General features: G+C 47.2%; 1 protein-coding gene across 1 annotated transcript in view; it reads right to left on the bottom strand.

Annotated features, from left to right (window-relative positions):
• Positions 1–2,073: 2,073 nt before the first annotated feature.
• The window catches only part of LOC144156036 (myosin regulatory light polypeptide 9-like), a 32,731-nt gene continuing 10,188 nt past the window's right edge, over positions 2,074–24,616 (bottom strand). The window contains exons 2-7 of the mRNA XM_077687807.1: positions 14,461–14,562; positions 9,637–9,712; positions 6,529–6,630; positions 4,829–4,907; positions 2,991–3,039; positions 2,074–2,345 (exon numbers count right to left, since the gene is read on the bottom strand). Of these exons, the coding sequence (XP_077543933.1) occupies positions 2,244–2,345; positions 2,991–3,039; positions 4,829–4,907; positions 6,529–6,630; positions 9,637–9,712; positions 14,461–14,562 (510 nt within the window). The 3' untranslated portion in view covers positions 2,074–2,243. The remainder of the gene's footprint in view (positions 2,346–2,990; positions 3,040–4,828; positions 4,908–6,528; positions 6,631–9,636; positions 9,713–14,460; positions 14,563–24,616) is intronic.

Below are 24,616 nucleotides of genomic sequence, written 5' to 3'. Positions count from 1 at the left end.
GTAAAGCGGATGTAGAAACCGGTGCACGGGGTTCATGCAGCACATAGAGTTTCTTAGTAAGTATACTAGAGAGAAAATGCGCCTCGTAAGCCATGTCGTCGTGGGGGTTCATGGGAAGACCCCCCTTTTTGGCTTGGGCTTGGCATGACAATTGGATTCTTAGGCTTTTTTGGGGATTTGCTTTCTTCACTATGCATTAGCACGTTTACGAGCTACAATTGCCGAAATCCTCCCGTTTCTGTGGTAGCCGTGTTCAGTGAAACAGCAGGCAATGCGTGATCGCACCTGACGTTGCTCATGCCGCAGTCGAAGGACGTATGACCACAGAACAGGGAGGATTTTGTATGACTGAGCGGGTAACATGCCGCCGCGAAATTTGTAGCCGACGAAAAGAAGAAACAAAACGTACTTCGACGAAGAGAAGATACGGCAGATACGGGCGCTTGTATGCGTCTATATATCTTGTCATCGTCCACGACTGTTTCACCGGTTCACCACGAAGGCAACGTTTACATAGGCACGCTCAAAAAACTTTCGAAACAACGTATTATTTGAAATAATGGTAAAATTAATAAAATCACAGTCTCTAATGAGTTTCCCCCCTAAATATTAACATTGTTCGTAACTACAACCTTGGCCTGCGGAATAGCAGGCACAACCGTTCCGGCAAAAATACGCTTTACTTCCTTTTTCCTTAGTTTTAAAACAGCCTGTTTTTATTTTTCACTTACATAATTGCACACTATTCTTCGCACTTTTGTGAAACTTTGTTTAAATTTGCGGTCACTAAAACGTTTCAATCCAAGCCAATAATGAAACTAAGGCGAGCGCGATGTAAAATGGCGGCCCATGACGACACAGACGACCTTGATGTGAGCCGCATAGACGCTACGCCAGATTCCTCTCTAGTGTATACTGTAAGAAACTCTGTGATGCAGTGTATTGGCAGAACTATGGCGCAATGAACAACTGTGCGCCAAAGCTAATGCAGACGAAAAAAAGGGCCCATCTGCCCGCGAGGGGGACTCGAGTAAATGCGTCGCATAGGGGGTGGGTGTATTGCGTTAACGTTTAGTGTTTGGGGAGTTGGTGCTAGTGAATGCGTTGTATCAGCAGCTTCTTGGCGTAGTTTGAACGAGTCAAGGATATAAGGCGCGTTCGTAGCCTTTCATTCTGTGTCGGTTTTGTGGCGCAGTGGGAAGAGCACCATGTACCTCGCGTTCCGCCCACAGGTAGTGAATGCGTTGTATCAGCAGCTTCTTGACGTAGTTTGAATGAGTCAAGGATATAAGGCGCGTTCGTAGCCTTCCATTCTGTGTCGGCTTTGTGGCGCAGTGGGTAGAGCACCATGTACCTTGCGTTCCGCCCGCAGGGTCGTGGGATCGAAACCAGGCGCCGGTAAGTATTATTTTTTTATATAGTGTAGGGGGAGGGGTGCGGACCTGTTGTTGAGAGCGAGGAGGGTAGCGTGATGCGGGAGAGGAGGAGTGGGGGAGAGGGCGCACCTGGAACGGCTGTTGCGGACGCCGAGGCACGCCGACAACGCCGGGTGACATCGTGACTTAAAGAAATGCTCTGCATTTAAAACTTGCACAGCGCGCGCTATGGCGGGTAATCTCCGCTTTTTTTTTTCCGGTCCGGCAGCGCAGGCCAGCAGCGCTTATCACGGTCAAAGAAGGCGTGGAAGCCGAGGCGACGGGCACAGCGGGGAGGGACACAGCCATCGTTCTGATACGAGCCGCGCATGCTCACATTCTACCTATCTCAAACCAGGCGTGCCTCCCCCGCACTCCGGAGCACGCTGCTCGAGTGTTATTGGCAAGCCTTTTGCCGACTGTGCATCTAAGCCGCCGCAAAAAGAGACCAGTCGTTTGTCGTGCATCCGACCGAGCGTCTCCGCATGGTTCCTGCGCGAAGGCCCTTGTGAACATGCCGCTTACGCTATTTTCCAGAAACGAGGGAGGTCCAGCATAACAATCCAGTCACTACACAATATATTTGTACATTTGGTGTGGGAACCGCGGCCGCTAAGTCCCGGTGACATATCAGTCCATAGTGAATGAGACAGGCACATTTACAGCAGGAAGAAAGCATGTATTGCCGCCTGTGGGGTCGCGTCGGTATGGAGAAGTCCAGGTTGGTGCCGGAAACGCGGCCCCAGCGGTAGCACCGCGAGGCGTTCAAGCGGCGACGACGCAGGTGGCAGCGGGACGGGCACGGGCGGAGCATGCGTTAGCCGAGGCTCATTCCTCGTCGTCGGTGCCGCCGCAGATGATCTTCACGTACGAGTTGATGTCGATGTTGCCGTCCCTGTCGATGGGCGCCTCCTTCAGGACCTCGTCCACCTGCGGCCGACACGGGGACAGACGCTGTAGCACTAGCAACACGCCGCCAAGTGTTAAGATAGCGGAACGCCTACAAATAAAGGCATAGGTTGATGGAGGTGGGGAGGGGGTGGTACCCGTGGCGTTTGTTTTAAAACGCACGGTTCTACACCTAGGTTACTGAAGCAGAACAGCGGAGCTATTTTAACAGTTGCATACAGAAGAGTAGAAGGAGTGTTCGAAGCGAAGCAGTATGTATAGGCGTCGCTTGGTGTGCACAGGACATGCCGGGCTTGTAACTACAGGGGAACGGAAGTGGGGCCACACTTGCTTTAGCAATGGCATAACTGCTAACGCTTCATATCTGTGAAGGACATCTTCTACAAATGAGGCTCGCAAGGCTGGCAAACTGCCAGCAGGCTGCAGCGCTTTACGAGTGAAAATCATGAAAGTTTGTTCAACGATTACGAGGCAGTTCACTCGTGCACGCGAAAACACACATTCTTATTTGTATTTGGGCGGACACACGTTCCATTAAAAGGGAACTCGATTGGTTGAAAAATAGGAAGCAAAGCGAAGGTTAAGCATTCATTCGATCTGAAATATTAATGATACTGTCTCACGAGTATCTCAAGAGGCTCATCTGTAAAAGGACTCGCAGCGTACCTCCGATTCTTGGAACTTTTCTCCCCAGGTCATGAGGGCCTTCTTCAACCTAAAAAAAAAAACAATATTAAAGCAAGCTCATTGAGCGCCTCACCACAGATAGCTTCTTCAACCTAAAAAAAAAACAATATTAAAGCAAGCTCATTGAGCGCCTCACCACAGATAGCAGATGAAGGTCACGAAGACAGTAATCGTGTCACGATTGGTGTAGGAACAAGTTGTACTGGTGCAAAGAATGGTTTCGATAGCAACCCGCCATAAAACGATCCCACAAAGCCATTCGACATGTGTTGCGTCAAATTATCCTCATTATTGTCGCCGTCGTAATTATCGACGTTGGACTGAGGACCCCGGAGCATTTTCTACAAGTTGCGGATGTGAAAGCATTAACTTTTCTCCCCTACAGTTCTCACACCATTATTCACACTCGGCGCACAACCTGCCACATTGATGCCCACCACCTGGACCTGCACCCAAAGACGGCCACACCGCTCCCCGTTAAGATGAGGGAGCAAAAGCCTCCACTCTGTCTGACAGTCCGTTCTCAGAGGTTTAGCGGCTTCTCATCCAACGGGTTCCACACACGCGCATACACGACGGTGTGTGTGCGCGCGCACGGCACCTCAGCAGCTTAGGAGGCGTCGGGCATGACTGTCCGACATAAGCCCTCCTGTCTTTTCCATTACTTTTTTTTACGTGTTTTTAATTAATTTAAACCAGAACTGCAGTGCTGGTGGCCTTGGGAGAGTGCAGCAGTCTTACAGTCCTGCGTGCAGTCCTGCCTGTGAAGCACTATGCGAAGAATGTCTAGCTGTTGCAGTTATGAAAGCATCAAAGTTTGTGCGAAAATCTGTTCCCTTCTTTGCGCCGCGGTGATAGTAAATAAAAGTGAAAGCTCCGATGTGCGACACGTGGACGCACAAACGCTGAGAATAACGTGGGCGTTTATGTGCAGCATTCCGCTTAATTATATCTCTCTTGGCGCCCTCATTGGGCTGCAAAACAAAACTTGCACGTTGTCCCTCGGAGTTCAGCTAATGATCAATTGTTTTTAGTCCAAACTACAAGAGCGGTAGTGATTACCCACTCTTCCTCTTTCATTCCCGTTATACGGGAGTAAAGCCTTTTCTGGGACTCTTCTACTTTGGAGCTAGCACTACTTGTTCAGGTACCATTTTTCTGGAACCATTTGTCCCAGGAACAAGCCAGGACACACCTCCTTTATTAAAACCCTGAGGCATGACCAACTAGCCAACTACGGCACTGAAAAAAATACTGTTCACAGCCAAAATGGATGCAACTTGTCCCCCTAAGCAAAATGTTTAGTGGTGGTGCTCGGTACATAGTTTTGGAGCAGAGCTCAAATGCGTATGTCTGGCATCACAAGTATACGCATACATTTCATATTTCAATCTCAGTTATTCCGTCCCCGAAAACAGTACCAGATTAGAAATACTTTGACAAAGCCAAAAATAAATTCTAATGTCATACTATTTGTTACGTCAGGTTAGCAACAAACGTGAACAGACACCCACTCGATTAGCCGTGTGATATTTATCCTTCACAAGGCCCATGTTGTGTATAAGTATTGTGCGTTTTCCTCCAAATAATATTCCTTTCGCATGCTTCACGGCGTTAAGGTATCCCGTCCCCACAATTTGAATTCGGGACTGGCGAAGTGGCACGTTTTGCGGCATGCACTTCCTTTCCTACCCCATATGTGAAAAAACTGTGTCAGGGTTCGATTTCTTTTCCTTCTCCAAATCTCCCTCCCCCTTCCAATATGCACCAAATGCATGGTTTCAAGAAGATGCATAGGAAGTAGCGCAGTCACTCACTCTTTCTCGCTAATCTTTCCAGTTCCGGATTTGTCAAATGTCTTGAAGGCATTCCTGATGACTTCCTCCGGATCGGTCCCTGGTTGTTGAAATGCACGCAGAATTAATTTTTCGTTCACACGCCGCCTTCATCGTGAGTGTCCCCTACAGTTATGCACCGACTACACTTCACGGGTGTCAGCGCACGTACAGTGGAGGAAACGTTGGCCAGGTGGCCCATGATTCAGAATATGTGAGCTGGAAGCCTTCACAGTACATAAAAATGTTGCCTGCTCCCGGCATCAGTTGCTAGTTGTAATAGACTAAGGGCGTATTTTTAATGCACATGTTAGCAGACGCGCTAACAGCAGTCTGTCATGCATCTCTGGAGAAACAGTGCACATGCTTTTTAAAAATATATGATGGACAAATTCACAGAATCTTTTTCCACGGTTCGGGCGGTTAGAGAATATATTCGGTGATAGAAATGTGCGACTGCCGGTCAATTCGAGCAGAGAGCGGCAAAACTGTTCAGTTGTCACGCCACCTGTGTTGCGAATGCATTGCGGAAAGTGGCACATTATTTTAAACTGGTGACATTCCTACGCCAGAGAATTCCTACCCGTAGAGTGAAGGTAGAGGAGGAGTAAAAAATATGAGCGTGTCTTCATCCTCGACAACCTTCAGCGTTGTACGCGTACCAAGTTACGTAAACTTATCTGCTGAACAGAAAGGGCTGCTTCTGTTTGTGATCTATTGTGAGCACGTCGAAGTGCATATTACACTTCTACACAAAAAATTGACCTTGGAAAGGCAAGATGCTTTGAAAGACTACACGCTTTTTGGATACTACGGGTCAGTTTCGGTTCCAATGGCTTTGAACTCTTAGCGCAGGGACGGCGTTGAATTTCGCGCAGGCCGCTAATCAGGCACTTCTATCAAGTATAGAAGCAGGAACATCACGAAATCGTCAGAGCAGTTAGCATTGCTAACTCGAGAGGTGCAAAAATGAATTATAAACAGTCTCGTATTCTCACGGATAAAAACACAAATGCAGAGGAGTCGGCCGAAGGTTCGTTTGTCGATTAATGTCTGGACGAGCAATACCCCACGTAACGTTTTACGTCATTACTTTGTTTTTTTTTCTTTTACCTCCTTATATGATAGTTCTAGGAGGAATTTTAAATCACCGACGAAAGGGAACCGGGTCAGATTAATCTCTAAGGATTTACGCTGAGTGACCCGAAAATGTACTTCAGTTTGTACAGTTAAAACTCAGCAACATTTAACGTGTTCTGAAGCAACATTCATACTTGAAATACACGTTACGTTATTTCCGTCACCGGAAAGAAAAGTATAGCCAATGCATTTCCATTAATGTCACTGTTTCTGAAGAGAGAAATACACGGAGAAAAGATCTACGCCAAGTAACCCCTCTCGTTTCAAGCAGGCGTTTGAGACAGCCTTGCGTGTTCTTCCCCACAACGCACCTGGAAAATCAGTGATTGCAATCAGCAGCGAGAAGTGTAGGCAAATGAGGAGGCGCCAGATTTGACTGGGAAAACGTTGCCTGCTATGTGACACCACCCAGGGCATAGCAATACGTCATAATTGCATATATGTCACAATGACGCAGAGCCCGGTTTTTGCCAGTCAAATGATGTGCTTCTCAGTAAAGATGCGTAGATTCCCTCAATACACGTTGAAGGGAGAGCGCGTACCCGACACACGCTCTCCGAAGATGGTCAGGAACATGGTGAAGTTGATGGGGCCCGTGGCCTCGGCGATCATGCCGTCGAGGTCCTTCTCCGGGATGATCCGTCCTGCGCGCACCGAACACCGTTCGTATCAGCCGGCAAAGCAGTTCCTCTACAATCGAAGCTGGGGGTTGGCAAACGTGCATCAGTACAACAAATACTAAAGACAAAACTTCCCCCTTCTTGGAAGAACAAGCAATGTGTCCTTGAGCTTTCGAATTCACTTCAAATATTACAACGATTACGCGATAAAATATTATTCGGATTTCTTAAACAGAGACAACTTACATTAACAAAGGTTCGTCGAACCCTTGAGCTTAGGTATTCGGATAAAAAAGAGTACCACGAAACCACGGAGTTGTACTTATCACAGGTGTTCAGAGGAGCGAAAGACGAATATTGTACGAGCCAGCAGCTCGTTTGAAGAGAGAGAGAGAGGAAGTGTTTAGTTAACAGAAAATATTTACAAGGCGAAGTTTTGCCTCTCGACAGAGGGCACAGGTCTCGCCGGGGAAGAAAAGAGCATTGAAGAAAAAAAAAGGCCGTGAAAGGGCAATTGAAAATTAAATATGATAACAGGCTATTAAAAGGTTATGTACAGACTATATACATACACACGCCGGTTATATACAGATGATGACTAACCCCCCCCCCCCCCCCCCCCCTCGCTCCCCCCCCCCTCCTTGCTCTCCATAAATTTTATTGTTATCTTAAATCAGGACTGTTATTTGCAGAACGAATAGCACAAAAACAACAAACTTAAAAGGTATTTACAGAACGTTGGAGTCTACGGCCTTACCCCCGAACACTGTCATTAATTTTTAAAAGGGCCTTTCTATTCAGCAGCGATAACCAAAGACGGCAGCATACTGGTGTGTTTCATTTATGACTTTTGCCTCGGCGTTCATTTTGTTTCCTCAATTCTTGCAACTGCAGCGAGCAAGTGCTCATTCTAGTGCGAAAGCCCTATTAGTCTACCTCTGCTGGTTTCGCAGGAAATTCGTAAACCCTGTTTCGCGAAGCATGTTTTGAGAAACCAAATTCCCGAAGATTGCCGTATTTTTCATTTTATAACTCGTCAGTGAAAAGGTTGACGCGCAGCACAAGGAGGACGACGCTGGTCTGCGACGGCCGGAAATTAGCCCTCATCAATTTTAATATCAAGCTCTCATGTCTAGGAGCGTATAAGGAAATTAGCCCTCATCAATTCTAATATCAAGCTCTCAGGTCTAAGAACGTATCATAGTTTGACGAACAATGAGTACGACATTCACACGCCGTATACGTTGCCTAACGTTAAAGCTAAGCATAGGACGTTAGGCCTAACATGACACCTTGAGGTCTAACGTCATCAACTGGTACCCATTAGAACAAGCACGTGCTCATTGTACGTCAAGCTGCGGGTACCGGTTGAAGTCGTAATACCTAGAAGCGTATCGTTAGGCCTAAGCCGGCGCATACCCATCCGTAACTGCTGCTATTCTAGCAAAGTTATAGTAGCACATACCGGATGTGTACTGGACAACGCTTTATAAGATTTACGTATGCTGAGGAATACACCAAGAAATCAAGGAATGAATCAATCAGCTACTTCGAGCGCGTAAAATGGTTGACATCGGGTGATCGGGCATCGAAGCCGCGACTTCGTGACGGTAGCGTAACACCGTAGTCACTAAACCTACGCGGTGAGTTATTTTTTTTTCCTTCAAGTAGTGCTCTGCCCTTCGCTGCCATGCAACACTCCTGCGCGACATGCCTGCTGCTCTGGAAACCATCGGGACAGCAGCCCCTGGAGTTCCACAGCGCCCCGGGACATCATTCTAGTTGCAAGCGACAATAATTCCTGGTGGCTTTACGCAGTCATCTTGAATACTAAAATTTGAACGCTATTCTTCCTAGCATGCATTTTTGTTTTTGCGTACTTGTTTTCTTTTATACGTTAGTTGATGCATACGTTTCTGCATACTTTGAATGCTGGGCAGTGTTACTTTTTATGCTACTTTTTATGCTGTCATTTGTTAATTTTTGTCTGTTATTTGTCTCCCTGTTCCTTGTTATTCTTTGTATCTTTCACTTTGTTGGCGCATTTCGTGTATGAAAATAGGTTTTTACCCCCCTACTGTCTGCTATTTGTTTCCCTGTTCCTTGTTATTCTTTATAGCTTTCACTTCGTTGGCGCATTTCGTGTGTGTAAAATGAGTTTCTACCCCTTACTGTCTGTTATTTGTTTCCATGTTCCTTGTTATTCTTTATACCTTTCACTTTGTTGACGCATTTCGTGTGTGAAAATGCGTTCTCACCCCCCTACTGTAATGCCCTCTGGGCGAAATGTAGGTATGTAAAGAAATAAATAAATAACTAAATAAACGAGAAGAAAGCTCTGCACTAAAGCATTCGCTCCAGTATCTCTTATATAGAGTGACCGCAACCCACACATTGTAGGGATCTCCCGCTACCCATATGACCACCAAAACCCATACTACCACAGAAAAGAACACTTCTCATGCTTCATTTGCTTAGTCTGCCATCGTCATTTCGTGCCGACGCGAGTGCCAACACCCGGCGACACTGCAGGCCGCCCGTCTACATAAGCTGTTGTCGCGCTGCCTTGCTGTTTTCACTTAGTGGTTGCCATATTACCACAGAAAAGAACACTTCTCATGCTTCATTTGCTTAGGATATTTTTATTAAACTAGCGCTTGACAAAGCGAGCAACCTTCAACTGCCTGTACGACGATGTCGTTTGACATTCGTGCTGAGATCATTAGTCAAAGGGCCATTTTTTGTAGACTTTTGCGGGGAACATTACAGAATTAAGCAGTCTTGGCGGGAGCTTTTTCTATCCCCTCTATGCTAGCTATGCAGTGAACTCATCAACGACTTCAGTTTGCATTCCACACGGCCGTGCCGCCGCACAAAAGCTCCCCTCTTGCCGCAAACCAACCGCGGTGCCTGGATGTAACGCGCCAGGCATGGATAAAGCGTGCGCCGGTGTAGGGAAAAAATTAGAAGTGCGAGAAATACTGGGAACTAAGCAAATTCGCCATCGCAATAAGCTAGTCGAGTTCTCACCCAATGAGTCCCATGTCGCTCGCAAGTCGTTCTTGTCCACAAAGCCGTCCTTGTTGGAGTCGATCATCTGGAATGCCTGCAAGACAACGCGGAATAGAAAAGGAAGGCTTAGGTCATTTCGAGCTGGATTTTTTTATTAATCCCCCATTGATGTATGAATCTACTCCGGAGTCACATAAATAACAATGTTGTTCACGCTTAAATAACTCGAAACAATATGTAAGGTTCCTTCCAAAGCTTCGTGAAGTAAACGTACTCTCGCTAAAAGCGTTTCGAACAGTTCCTGTGCTGAGCATTCTCTGTAGGTCACCATGCACTCCGCATTCTTGTCTATAGTCCCGAGAAGCCCTTGATCCTATTTGTTTTTCGTGCTGCTTCAAATTAACAGCAAGAAGCGGACTGTTTCTTATAGTTATCCCTGAGTAGTCTACAGAATTCATGGTCATGGTTCGAGTTCCAAGTGATGCTGCGTAGATGGACGTTGCACGGTTCAGCTGGATAGAGGAGGAGGAGGAGGAGGAGGACGCTTCTGGTGTTATACTCCCTCAGGTTATGGACGTGTTTGCGCGTATGTGCGCGGTTGCGCGTGCTTGCGAAAGGATGGGCATAACCTTGGTGCAGTCCATCCCAGTCACACTCCCACGAAGGCAGGATGTGTATTTCGGGTGAAAGAAGCCGTCAGGATCGTTCGATTAATAGAATAGCCGTAATAAGTGACATCCCTGCTCACAATATAAGTCACCGGCTTTTCACGGACATCACGACACTCAAGCATGGCGTTCTGCAATATGCGTGAGGAGCCGCCGAAGGCAGCATTTTTCAGTCCCTGCATGTAGCGACTCCCCTGCTTCCCCAAAAAAAAATACTGCGGACACCGACATCGGCACCCCCGGCAGTCGAACATCGGTGCGACCGGAAACAGGGCGGGAAAGGGGGGATCCGTGAATGATGATAGATAAAAAAAAAAAGAAGTACCACCAGTGGATTCGGCCCTGGCGACTGCAGGGGGCGAGAGGCGCAGACGAGAGCTGCAGTTAAAGGGAAAAGGCGTAGTAGGCGCCAGGGCGGATGGGGCACGGCGTCAGGCTTCAGAGCACTCAAAGGATCGCCGATGTCAACCGCGCACGGTATCAACAGCGCTCCGCGACTCACTGAGGGCACCGCACTGCCGCCTTGCTACGGGAATATTTCTTTTGGTTCTCAATTTGTTTTGTGGGAGACCGCATCCGGGCGGCCTTCAAGGCCAACGTTCACGGCCGCCGGCTGTCGCGTTATCAACCTGCAAAGCATACCAAGACCAGGGAGGGTGACGGCAGCAACTGTACTAGACAGCAAAATGAGAGGGAGAACCCTGAAGCAAAACAAAAAAAAAAAAGAAAAGAAAAACGCGCCTGGACCTAATTTTCGTATACGACCGTTTTAGATCCTAACGGAAATAGAAAGTGTGCCGAAATGGCGTTCGCCCTGCTTTTGTCTTCATTGCGGGAAGTTTCGCAGCGCGATACTAACGAACATTACGGGGATGGTTTCTCGTGGCAGAGCTTCCATACTGATCTGTGAAGCCCTCCGAAAGCCGTGCTGGAGCAAGATATACTAGATCCGATTTAGTATACTAGACATATACTAGAATGCAGTCATCACGACTGCTTCTACTCGAAACAAATAGCCGGCTGTGGCGCTCATTTAATAGCTAAATAAAGGGCATTTCATATTTTTGCTCTGCCTGCGTATCTGTGCACGAGTACCGAACTAAAAAATCTCGTATTTCTCAAAAGAGCCGTGTTATTGCATTTTTTAGCTGCCACTGTTAAGAGTGTGTGGGATGACGCAACTCCACAACCTTACGCTGGCCGGTTTCCGGTCGTGTCTTATTTTAGTCCCCCGTTTTCTTCAGTTGCCCCATTGGCTTCCGCGTATTGCAACTAACACACTTGGCTGGTCTTTTTTTACGGCTTCGCAAGTGCCGTTGTTTACGATGTTTGTACTGAAGTTAAGAGCGTGTATAGGTCCGCAAAAGCCGGAAACCATTCGTAAGCACTCAAGGAAAGGTTTTCAACTGTTACGCACTGGTTTAACTGCGACTTCCAACGAACAAAGCATCAGGTCGAGCCTGAAACCGCGGGCGGCTGCCGGCTCGATACGTCCTCAAACGTCGGCTTTGGTTCTTTTGTGCATTGGGTGGTTTATAAATATTAGTCTGTTGCCTAGAACCTTTCTCCCTCCCTCCTACACTCTACTTTATCACGGTAAAGCAAGCTCATTCGTGCCCCGCACATCACAGACAAAATAAGGAGGACAAAACTTCTTAATTACAAAATACAACTAATTAGCTATATCCTCCGGAAAATGGAGCAACCTCTGCGCAAAAAAATTTACATATTCTTTCAGACTGAATTAAACATATTTCTTCTATAAAAGAGAACAAAAATGTGTGTTCCTGGCTGCTTGCTCTGTTTTTTTTTTTTTTTTTTTTTTGACAGAATCACTAAATTTAAGTAACAACAAGGCTCTAGTTAAGTCCCGTCCGACATCTAGCTTCATTTTCACATTGAGGTGTCTAACTCGCCAAAGAAATGAAACTGAGGCCTCTGGGGTTGTTTTCGCGGAGGTTTCTAAAGTTCTTTTCAGATATAACGTTCTCTTGTTTCGTTGTTACTAATTACCGCGCATCCCTCACGTAAATACTAAGCGAAATAAATCGTAAATGCCCCATCCAGGCGTCGTTTACTTTTGTGTTGCCTGACTGCAGAACAATTCAACGCATACCTGGCAATGACTCACTTTTACCCATTTAGGTATACCTGTATACATGTCTGCTGGAGCTATCCCAGCAGCGGCTCGAATTTTCGGTACACGGCGTCACGGTACGGTCTTTTCAGTAAACAGGCATCATGCTATACGACCATTTCGGGGTGAAGGGAGATGTGGGCGCGTCACAGATTAACTAATTCCTAATCAAGAACATACTGAACTATTTAAACTTCTTCCATGTGTGTCTATGTTCGTATTGTTTTTAACAAGCCATAATTAGAAATGCGTTTAATTTTTCGGATGCAATCAGTTCATTAATCACTCAATAACGGCTAATCTGCGATCACGTTTTATTTTTCTCCAAGATCTGTGCACAACGTTTTTTTTTTTTGTTGTTGTTTAATTCCGTAAAGTAACATTTTTTTTGTTGTTGAACTTGTTATAAAGCCCGAAATGTGAGGTTCAATGAGGAACAATGAGCCATGATCAGACATCCTTTTAAAGGGACCCTGCAACACTTTCCAACTTTTTTGAAATCCTAAATGTTTGCAGAACATAGTCACCCAACACTCCCAGCACTTAAATTAGGGGGTCGCAAAGTACCTTAGCCAAAAATTACGGCTCTATACCCGTCAGATAACTTGGAAACTCGCTCAAAAGATTTTTCTCTCTTTCCCGGTATTGACGTTCCTCGACGGCTCGAATTACGTCTAAGGCCATTTAGCGGCTGCTGGCCGGTTTTCCTTCAGTTGCAGCAATGAACGCTTTTCCATAGCAATTTTAAAAATAAAGCCACACAAACAAAGTAGAAACGGAAGGCTTATCTGGTGCGACGAGCAAATCCCGCAGTGCCGCTCCGTGCTGGCTATAGTATAGCTTTCGCAGCGGTTTAAGACGCGAAGGAAAGAGGGAAGGCGCTTATCGAAAGTGTTGCAGGGTCCCTTTAGGGCAATTCTGCAGTTCATCTTCACCACAATGCACTCGATCGACCAATCCATGCAACCAATTATATTTCGGCAAATGACCATGTCGAGCATACGATTTGTTTAAAAGTTAGGTATGCGCAGTGGCATTGCTCAATGCAAGCAGGACGTTCTGCATTGCGCAATGCCACTGCGAAGGTCGTATTTTTTATTCAAATTGTATGCATATTAATTGATGTCATTCGCGAAATTGCTTTCTTAGCGGCATTGTCTAGACAATTACACGAATTGTGGTGAAGCCGAACCACGGCATTACCTTAGACCGTAGCTGGTCACGCTGTTCTGGGGTGTGTGATTCCCGCGGAAAATGTTGGGTTAGGAAGGCAGCAGTTAACGACAGGAATATTGCCAATGTTGCGAATATCGGCTTTACACCGGCAGCTGAGAGCTTTCGCACAGGTGCTGCAGAAGGCATCCAGAAATAGCACATAATGTGCACGGACGCTCGAACACCATGAATTCGACGTGTATTGCCTTGCATGCATCTCTCTGTCGACAAAAACGGGGCGTGCTAGAAGTAACGCTTATTTCTAGAGCTAGCGCTATGCGACAGGGAGAAGTCTGCTCTGACTCGGAGAGAGAGAAGACAGCGCGAAGCACGCGGGAAGTGTCGAAATTGGCGCTGAAAAGATCACCAGTTATCTGAAGATGCCCAGAAGTCCTGTTCAGACACAGGGAACAAAAAATAGGATTAGGGGGAAGGGGGGGGGGGGGGGGGGGGAGGCCAAGGAGCAGGCCAGTGTGTCGTAATCCTGGCGCGACAGCAAGAGGACGGGAGCGATGCTCGCGGGGGCTGCATGGGCGAGGCGACAGCAGGTAAACGCCGGTCGCAGATTGCGCGCTCTGCGGCACACTGACAGCAGTGCGCGGAGCGCGCGGCTCAGCGCGGCGCCACCGGCGGAGGGCGCAGTGAAAGCCGAGCCCGCGGCCTGTCACTCCAAAAGGGCCCCGGGTTGGCTCGGCCGACTGGCGGGGAGAGGCAGACGGCGCGCGACGTCCCCCTTTCTCCTCGCCCTCGCGGGGAGAGACGAGAGGGCGCGCACCCCGGGCGGGCCTCCAAATTTGGAGCCCCGGGTAACTCGGCACCAACCTCTTTGAACTCGGCGATCTGGTTCTGCTCGAACATGGCGAACACGTTGGAGGTCGCCCGCTGGGCGCGCCTCTTGGTCGAGTCACTCTTTCCGCGCTTGGACTGCGCCAGAGGAGGGGGCAGGAAAGAGGAGAGAAGAGAGGCGTGTTAGGCAACGCTTACTGAGCTTGCGGCGCTTGGTGTCGAGATGCGGCGAGTGTCAAACAACGAAACCTGCGGCGTGACACTTCGCCCACGCCGCGTTCTTGCCCCGAAACTTGGACCCGCTTATTTTGGTCTTGGCGAAGCGTGGCACGCGAGTAAGAGGCACCCCGACGCATTCGAACTAAGCGTAAGGGGCTCAAAGCGGGAAAACCGTTGTTGTCGGATTCAATGCGTGACACAAGTGGAAGAAAATGAGAGGAAACTGGGGCAGAAGGTCGTTTACTCTGGCCTGGTGATACGTGTGCCGTACGTACGGCGCATATTTACCCGCCTAACGTTTAGGTTCCTCGTATAATCCCGTATAATGCAGTTACAGTTTGTAGCTGTTCACAAGGAGGACAAACACATTTATCCACTCTCTTTTTTTCCTTAACAATGCGACCGGAACATGAAGTAGCGTGCGTTTTGTGACCACGGACTGGGTTTGCTCAATCAGACAGTGTACCGTGGTTGAGCGGTGTCTTACTGGCTGCCACAAGCTTCAGATTTTTCATTTATTCACCCACGCTCTTCCCCGAACTGTTGATTCCAGTATCATTTTAATTGTGAGATATTCAGCCGAATAGCTCGAGCGTTTTTCGCCGCGGTAAGCATATTTCAATTTTTAATCCGATTCTTGAAGTCCACGCTGCAATGTGTTATTAGCACAAAACATCCAGTTGCACCTAGTTAGTCATAAAACAGTTCCACCCTTCTTGGTTTCGCTTCATCTACGAGAAGGACGGTACGACCTTCCAAAGTGGTTTGGGGCTATGTTTAACCCGGCCCCGTACAATGAGACCTAAGGCGGGGAAATGGGCCCGTTACGAGGTCTTGGCCGGACTGGCCCATAGTGGAACAACAGCAAAATATTACGGGGACACCTAGGCACCCGTTATGACGCCGTGATTTGGTAAGCACCAGTGTCCAATTTCGATCTACCGAGTTCACTGTTGCATTGAAAAACCAAAAAGCAATTACCCAAGAGAATATTACGGGGGTCGCTATACGCCCCGAAACACCCTGTCGACCTCAATCATCGATATGACCTTGTTCCACTCTATATGACAGCGTGTAATCTTGCGAAGATGAAGGTTATTATTGGTTTCACTTTTGTATCGGGATGGTGGCATGTGGCTCCTCGGGATTAGACCGAATACATCTAACCCAATTTTAGCGGGGCTGTTAGCGCGGCAGGCTTACGGAAGTAGATTTTGGTTGGTCTTTATATGTATCACCTTTCTGCTAACGTTTTCTCCACTGGTATTTTAATCTCTATGACTCCCCAGCCCGCTTAATAAGTATTATGCTAAAATCCAGGGCTTTCAGTAGTACGCTGGAACTTCCCCTTACGTATTTGGACGGGCACTATCACATCCTGACAAGATGGGGCGAATCGTATCCGCTTCATTTCCAGAGACTACACAGGTCTCATCACCTCGTCTATACCTTCTTGTAAAGCTAGTCTTTGTCCATTAACCTGCTTTATATTCAAACACCAAGACGTTAATTTGGAGTTATCATCAAAATTCCCCTTTATGATGTCACCCTTCTCCCTCCGGAACATCTCTAAGGTTATTTTCGATCCTAAATCTTTTCCTTCGGGTCGTTGTTTCTGTCGGTCTTACGTAGCCTCTAAATAGTCTTCATTAGCCGAAAATTGTACCCTCCTTCATAGAAGATATACGCACCTTATAGCCTTTTTCCGCTCGTGTACATAGGCGTGCGCACAGGGGGGGGGGGGGGGGGGGGGGGGTGCAGAGAAGCGAACGTGCCCTCACCCCCCCCCCTAATGATCTGGGGGGGGGGGGCGCCAAATTTGCCCCATGTCTTAACTCAATCGAACCTGCCCCGTAGAATTATGACCCTGCGTGTGTTTTCATGATCATGGCAGCCGAAGAACCCTCACGTTACCTTCCAAAAGCTGTTTACTTTCAGCTCCAGAAATGCGGTGACCAAAAGCAGGCCGCCGTGAGAAACACGTTATCATTTAATTTTCATATTTGCATCTACTGCGGAGCTTGTCCTCCTCCGACTTTTCCTCGCGACTAACGTGCCTAGTACTGAGCAAAATAGCCGCGTAAAAATAGTTTCAGAACAGACAACATTACCGTCGTAAATTCTTACGTATTTAAAAGGCTAGAGTTAAAGCGGTACGCACGGGAACCACGTTGCAGTTTACAAAAGATAGATGTGTATTATGTTTCTGTGCTTTAAGGAGAATGAAAGTTCTTTCGGCAGCGCGTTGTGAATTGATGCCGCATCTGCCCTGGGACCTGCTCCCCTTGCCGATGTTACACATGAAAGTAAAAACTTCTGCCCAGAAATATTTTGTATGTTGCAATTCCATTTAACTGAAATAAAAATTTTATAACAATTCCTCGTATTTCCACTGCGTTCTGACCGTTAGGCCTTCAGTGGGAAGAGGTCGGGAGTTGCCGAGGGGCGGAGGGGGAGGGGAGGCGCTCAGGTAAGACTTCGTCCCCCCCCCCCTCCCACCCAAATCGAGTACCCTCCACACGCCTGTGCTCGTGCATGTCTACGCTTTCCATGTAGAAGTCCTTAATATAGGCCGACTCAGAGTTATCAACAGTTCTTAATATAATCTTGGTCTCTCGACATCTACTCATAACTACCTTTGTGCTTTCCTAGCAAAAATGGCTCTATTTGAGCCCCTTACGCCTTCTATAGTCTGCTCTTAGCTTCCTTTCACTAACACAGGGCGCAACTCGTACGTGGGATCATATACGATCCCGGCGGCCCTTATACCTTACGTACAGATACAGCCAACATCTGCACAGCATCGCTAAGCTGATACCTTGCACGCATCAGCGGACTTTAAGGGGTTTGAATCAATCCGATAACACCAGAGCACCCTGTATTTCAGTGTATAATTAGCTTCTTCAACTTTAATGCGACAAATCTTTCGAAAGATGGGACCCATGTTGAACCATGTAAGTGCGCTAGCTTGCAATCCGAGCCTATGCCGGATGGGGAAAGGACGACCGCACGAGTAACAGAGCGAAAGCCGGGTGCCACGACCGGAAGTCGATGGAGACGCACAGCTCAAACTCACGGCCAGTGGTGAACAGTGGCAGATTTATGGGAATCGCAACCCCTCCTTAGCCCTCCGGATCGTAGGCCTAAGAAGCCTACAAAGCGCGCCACCAACAGCCTTCTCAAATTACCTATAGGGCAACCCCCCCCCCCCCCCCCCTCCCAATTCTGTTCCCAAGGGATTCAACACCTCTGGATGTGGCTCTTGTGGTGAATGAACGAGACTCACTCGCACGGGTTCCATCGCAGATCCTTAGGAGATTATTAGGACCGGCAGCGCAGAACGAACGGCCGTTGACGATGACGATGATTTCTGAACACTCGGAGAATACACCGAAGCAAGCGGATACACGTTAAACCGGACAAGGAGAGTGATTTACGTTACCTATCGGAACTTCAGAAATATGGGTGTGCTGTGAACTTCTTGTAGCTTGGGGGGGAAAAAATCAGGGGAGAAGACCGGTAAGGGGAGGGATGGTAACTTGACACGAGGAAGAAGACGACGAAGAAGAAATGAGCTCATTAATTAAGCCAAAACTACCACCGCAATAAAGCTGCAAAGCAAAATGGAGAGACGAGCTAGTTGGTGAACATCCATGACTGAAACTTAAGCGCAAACAGACACAGGGACGAGAAAGGGAGACGACACAAGCGCTTACTATCAACTGAAAGATTTATTAAAATCGAAAACACACTTATGTGCTTTCGTAAATGTAAATGTGTTTTCGATTTTCATAAATCTTCTCGTTTATAGAAAGGGAATAAATCCCTTTCTCGTCCCTGTGTCTGTGTGCGCTCAAGTTTCACTCATGGAAGCTGCAAAGGTCGCTTCGGGCGAGTTCGCTGCGTTGCAACGCGTGTTCTCCCACTTGGTCGGTAGTGGACTGGCGCAGTGGAGCGGCTCCCGCCGCTGCGGCCGCCACGCCCCCTCCCACTTGTCACGTGGACGTACGCGTGCCCAGGCGCTGCGTATCAGCGTTTGCGGGTGTTCTGTAACACGCCCCAGCCAATAGAAAGGATTTGTGTGCCATTCTTCTGCCACAGCTTTCTTATGACGGCGTGGTTTTCTCACAGTGAGCCGAGTAGTGCGCTCGCACTAAAGACCTGACAGTTGCCTACTAATTCGTAAGCATTCTTACGCCGCTTCTCCGTTCCAGTCTTACGTTTCTTTGGTGGCATTTGAAAAAAAATGTCAACCCAGACAGCGTTGTTTTTTTTTTTTTTTTTTTTTGAACAATGGAGCTGTTATTACTGGCCGTGAGTTCGGTGTTGCAGAAAACTACCCGATAAGAACGCTATCGCACAGCTGTCGCAATACGCGCTGGACAACGGAAAGACACGAACGCCACGTCATAGCGTGCGCTCCTCAGTTCGTTCGTAGAAAGAGCCACGCCGTAATCGTCGCAACACCTGCTCGAACTATAAGATACGTAATAGCGTGCGCCTTTCGGTTCGTTCGTATAAGAGCCAGTCACCGTGCCGTCGTGCGCATGCGCTGAGTTTCGTAGAAGAACCCTTCGCGTGGCAGAGTGTGACTTTGCACCCACCTCTCGCGAAAAGGACGACTTCCTCGACGCATACGACGACGACGACGACTGGCACTATTGAATAAACAATTCATTTGATGGCCTGGGGCAAAATGCGCAATAAAAGAAAAACTATGTGCGCGTCAATGTTCACTTACAGAGTCGCCATTCAAGTCTAGCGCGTAAGTGCCAGTTTCCCCGAATTTTTTACTTAATCGCGCGAGGGCGTTGGATTAGGCAGAGCTTTGTTATTTCGTGAGTTTATTTTCGGTTTTCAATCTTGTTTATCTTTTGCCTTGCTTTTTATTTTATCGTGTAAGGGTGCTCAATTAGATGCCCGATTGTGGTTTCGCTGGTTACTTTTCAGGTTTTCTTGTTTTCTGGTGTTACTTTTTTTTTTTTTGAGTTAATCGCACGAGGGCTCTGGAATAAGTGGACCTTTGTGATTTCATAGCTTTATTTTCAGTTTCCTTATTTCCTGTTTTGTTTTTTAGTTTCCTGCGAAGAACGATGGTTGTTAGACTTGGCTTGGTTAGGTAGGTGTAATTTATTTTTTTCTTACAGTGGTCTATATTTGCAGCATTATGACGAGTGCGTATCTTAGCATCTCCTATTATGCAGTGTTGTACAGATACAAGACACTACACTCTTGTATACACTCTTGTATACACCGTCGGGATAGGATGCCAACACAACGATCCTGCATGCATGTCCTGCGGTTCTTATTGACGCCTCGCAATCACGGCTGAGAGTGGCCACACTCTTAAAGGGGCCCCGGAGCGCCGCTGACTGAAGTGAAGCCACTCGTTGACCGCGCGCCTCTTGCGAGTTCTTTGATGCCGTGGCTGCAGTGAGTTTCAGTGCAATAAAGACCGGATGGCGTGTATTTTTCAATCGAGTACGTTTTGTTTACCGTTCACTGTACTCAGGGCATTAGCGTGTTTTTTTTTTTACCGCAACTAGGACAGTCCAGTCGCTTAGCGGGGTGTTATATGAAATGAATGCTTACATTGTTCTGCCCCCTGTTTTTCTACACTTTGATGTAAGCATAATTTGGAGTATAACAGAGCGTGCGTGGACTTCTTTAGTTACATGTCTTAATGGAAGCCGCAAAGACTGCTGCATCGGGTGCGGTTGGATCTCTAGTCGTCTAAAAAGTCCTCAACAGGGATTGGCACTCAGTCCCTAACGTAGGTACTTTGAATCCCTGTCAGCTCAAGGACAAAAAGGATTAAGAGAGAGTGGAGTACGTCAACCAACCCGAAGTCACGGCGGTGTTGATGACAACTACGAGAGTTCCTGATACGGAAACGGGGAGGACGGAAGGGGTATGTAAAGAGGAGGAAAAGGTGTAGTTAGAGCCACTTATCTGGTAAGCGGCTGTGACTGTAGTCTTCATAGTGAAAGCGGTGAATCGCTCGTCTAATCTTCAGGCGGAAAGCGTGATAGCGAGTTGCCGTACCGGATGCGACTTCGCTCGCTTAATCGGGTCGCGGCATTTCGTAAAGCTTTGGCCGTCGTTCCGTTGCTCACGTAATACACACGCGCAGATTCTTCATCAGTGGCTGCGGTCCGTGACGCGCCTATTCCCCAATGGACGACAGCACCCCACCCTCGTTAGCCTCCGTGCTGATACATAACATTAAAGAAGCGTGCCTGTTCTGACTGCCACCAGTCAACACCAGCTTCGGGTGTCCGTGCAGTAGAAATGGCCTTCCCCGCACCCCTGTCACCTTTTAAGTACTCACAATTAACGTACCCACCCACCGTCTCTAGTTTCTCACTTCAAGCGATACAAAATTATCCCCCATTGGTGAAACGAAGCGCCACGAAACAAAACAAAAAAATTCCTCGGGGCAATTCAGTCGCATGACGTGCTTAGCAGGCGAAAGCCAGGCGATATTTATTAACAACTCTTCCGCTGCGACATCGCAATTGCATCGCTTTGTTCGCTCTCGTTTCTTTGTCTTTTGGCGCGAATTACTTCAACCGGCTTCTTTTCTGCGACACCCTGTACGCTTATCTTTCTTCGCTTTCGTTCCTTTGTCTTACGACGCGAATTATGTCAGCAAGCACGCGCTGGCACACGCCACAGCTTCCCTAGAATCATGGTTCTGCGCGGATGGTGGCCACCTGTTGTACTCACGTGCCAGCACGCTCAGGTGCCAGCACGCTCAGGTGCCACGTGGAACGCACTTTGTGCTTCCAATAGAGAGGTCATTTTGCCTGCACGATACCAGTTGAACCAGTTGTACTTGCAATTTGTCCATATGCACATCCAAATGGACCAGCTGCATCTCCAATTTTGCAATTTGGAGAGAAAACTGGATTCGATCCATTTGGACTTCCGTGACAATATTTAACGACGCGCAGCCTTGGACAATGCTTAACATTTTTGCGTGGTTTATATTCCCATAAAAAAGCACAATTGATTGTCAGGTATTGGGTAATCACATACCAGAAAAATTAAGTGCAGAATTTTGGGCGATCCCATCCCCGAAATTTCTTATCTCATAATTTTGTTGCTGCATCAATTGTGTTGCTGATTGTATGCACATGCTAAGTGTATACACTCTGACCGTGCGCGTCTCGCACTGAGACCCCAGCATCCAACCAGAAAAGTCATAGGTCGGGCTTAATGTGCGAAAGTGTGGATCACAATATTTCAGCTTGTTGGATACTAACATTCACTGATAGTAATAACATTTTATGAATTATTGAACATAATAACTACAGCACCTTTCCCGGGCCCTCCCCAAATCACGATTAAAAAGTTCCTGAAAATCTCCATGCTGACTTGTATATGCTTATATTAAAATGCATGTTCAACAATATTTACGCTTGCAATTCATAGTTTTGTGAATTTTGTGAAGCGGCCACATTAGCCCCTTAAAGGTCTAATTCCTGGCCAATCCTTCAAGTGTGCACGTGCCAAGAAGAAAGGAACGACAACGGAAACTTTTGTTCTACGCTGGTAACGGACGGAGTCATACCAATTTTATGCGCTTGGAAGGCGCACTCTATTCATATGATTAGCATGCAATAAAAAAAAAAGATACCCCAGCTGCTAGAGCACTGGGCATGCTACTGTGAAGACCCGCGTTCAAATCCCATCAAGGCAAGCATATGTTTTTTTTTTGTTTCTCATTACTACGGCGGCCATTTTATTGACCGGACAACAACAACATTTTGTTGGAGAATGGGGCACTTAAGGCTTTCGCTCTTAAAGATCTGTTGCAGTACGTCCGCTACGGGGTGATTGAAAAGACCCCATATTCTGCATTTCGTTCTTTCAGGGCTTAATTCCGCGCCAGGCCTTTGAATAAAAAGCAATCAAACAACGAATTAAATGATCCTAATTTGGAGGCGCATATCTCTATCCTTAAGACAAATTCGGTTTATGTAAGGCAGTTTTGGTGGAAGTTGCCTTCATATTCATAAATGAACACGTGTCCTGGAATAACTAATTAAAAGTACTGTTTTAATTTTGGTAAGTAGTTATTTCGTAAGTATCCATTTTTGTTAAGTACCTACGTGACGGATTGGCCAAGATTGAATAAAGGTACCACATATGATGCTGAAAACGGCGACTTCCTTGCTCTCTAGTTCGATTGCTCCTTCAGTTGCTTGCTGACTTGCTGAGCCACTGCCCAATTTTCTTTGATAATGCAACGAATGACTAAAGATCTACTGACTTTTTTTTTTCAGAGAATGAGGTATTCTGATAGTCGATGATAATAGTTACAAAATTACGTAATAATGTACACAATTTGAAGATTACATTTAAATAGCCCAAAAGCAGCCACGCGTGAAGACACACCCATGGGTTTGGTTCGCCACAGCATAGGTGGAAGATTAATCTTTGAGCTGTAATTCGCCGAATAACCGAGTCCTGCATACCCTTTTGTTAAAAAATGTGACCTGGTGGATTTCCGCAATTCAGAGCATGACGCTTCCATCATGTAAGGCCACAACGGCCCGCTGGCAAGTAGTGGGATGGGTATCGTTATTCGCCGAATAGGTGTTGTTAGTCGCGTGGATTTATAATTCGAGGGAATTTCAGTGAAGCAGTCGTGCAGGATTGTGCTATAGCTCCCTGAAATAATTTGTCGTGAAGGAACAAATTGTATCCATACAATGCTCGCCGGCACTAATGGTCCCGGAAGAAACGGTCGCGGAAAAAATGGTTCTGAAACAAACAGCTTAACTCATACGTAGGAAAAATGGCAGCATCTCCACTCCATGGATGATGGCGAGGGTGTGGAGTACGGGGACTCGAAATGACATCCAAGTTGCGCCCCGAGTGACATCCGATTTGCGCCCCGACCGTCATTCGATTTGAGCCGTGAGTTGCCTCTTGATTATTCCCCAAATGAAACTGCAACTCACGGCTCAAATCGAGTTTCGCTTGATTTTCGCTTGATGGTGGTGTGCGCACGGAAGGACGCGGACAGACATTGGGAGGTTTTAAGGTGCTCCGCACCGTTACAGGCGAGGGAGTAAGCCCTTTGACTGTCGGTTACTAACTCACGGTCGTAGCCCAATGGGCAAGACGACTGACACTAACTCTGTCTGGTCTACCAGACACAGGCTCGAATCTTGCCGGTGCCTGTGTGCTTTTTTGCTATTGTAAATGCTATGCGCATGGACGCGGACGGACGTTGTGCGGTCCTAAGGTACTCCGCACCTAAAACTAGACCCAGACTCCGCACATTTCAATCCATAAAGTAAGTGAGAACTTCAGTAGAGAAGAGGGGGGAGGCAATCGTTTCTCCACCTGGCGGATTCAGACCAACGGCAAATCACTAAAAAGTTACACGAGGCAACACGCTAGTTATGTTATTACGAATCAGAAATTATAAAAAGCTGTTTGGTAAAGATAAAGAATGGTTCCTATCAACATCGACGTGCCTCTTAGTGTTTGGGCATACTTCCCGCATTTTTTACATCAAAAATTTCATCGCGTGCATGGGTTTTAATGCTGAAAGCATCACATGGGTCCTGGCAGAATAAATAAATTTCTACTGCTTGGTCCGCAGTGGACTGTGGGATCACAATCTTTTTTAATCGAGAGCGGCAGAAAACATTCCAACAATTGTTCTATTTGTATCACTCGCCTTTGCCGTGTACAGAGTGTCGGAAAACTTCGGATAGTCTTGTGCATACTCATCGGACGGCATTGTTCGGTACCACGATACCCGCAAGCGTCTTTTCTTTGCTCTTCCCTGCGTAAGCGCTGTGTTTTTTATGTGCTCCAAAAGCAAAGCTTAGTTAATACCATCTTGCTCATGCCAGAATAATACCTAGATCATGCGGGGAAAAGCAAGGGCTTCCCCGCAGGCGCTTCCCAGAGAAGGTGGGCATTTTAGAAAACAGCACGAAGAAACGAA

Source organism: Haemaphysalis longicornis, unplaced genomic scaffold (genome assembly GCF_048455015.1).
Source record: "Haemaphysalis longicornis isolate Haplotype H1 unplaced genomic scaffold, Haemaphysalis longicornis Haplotype H1 scaffold_1, whole genome shotgun sequence".
NCBI classification, from domain to species: domain Eukaryota; kingdom Metazoa; phylum Arthropoda; class Arachnida; order Ixodida; family Ixodidae; genus Haemaphysalis; species Haemaphysalis longicornis.
The sequence above is the reverse complement of the archived record's forward strand: the minus strand, read 5'-3'. Positions and strand labels throughout refer to the sequence as shown.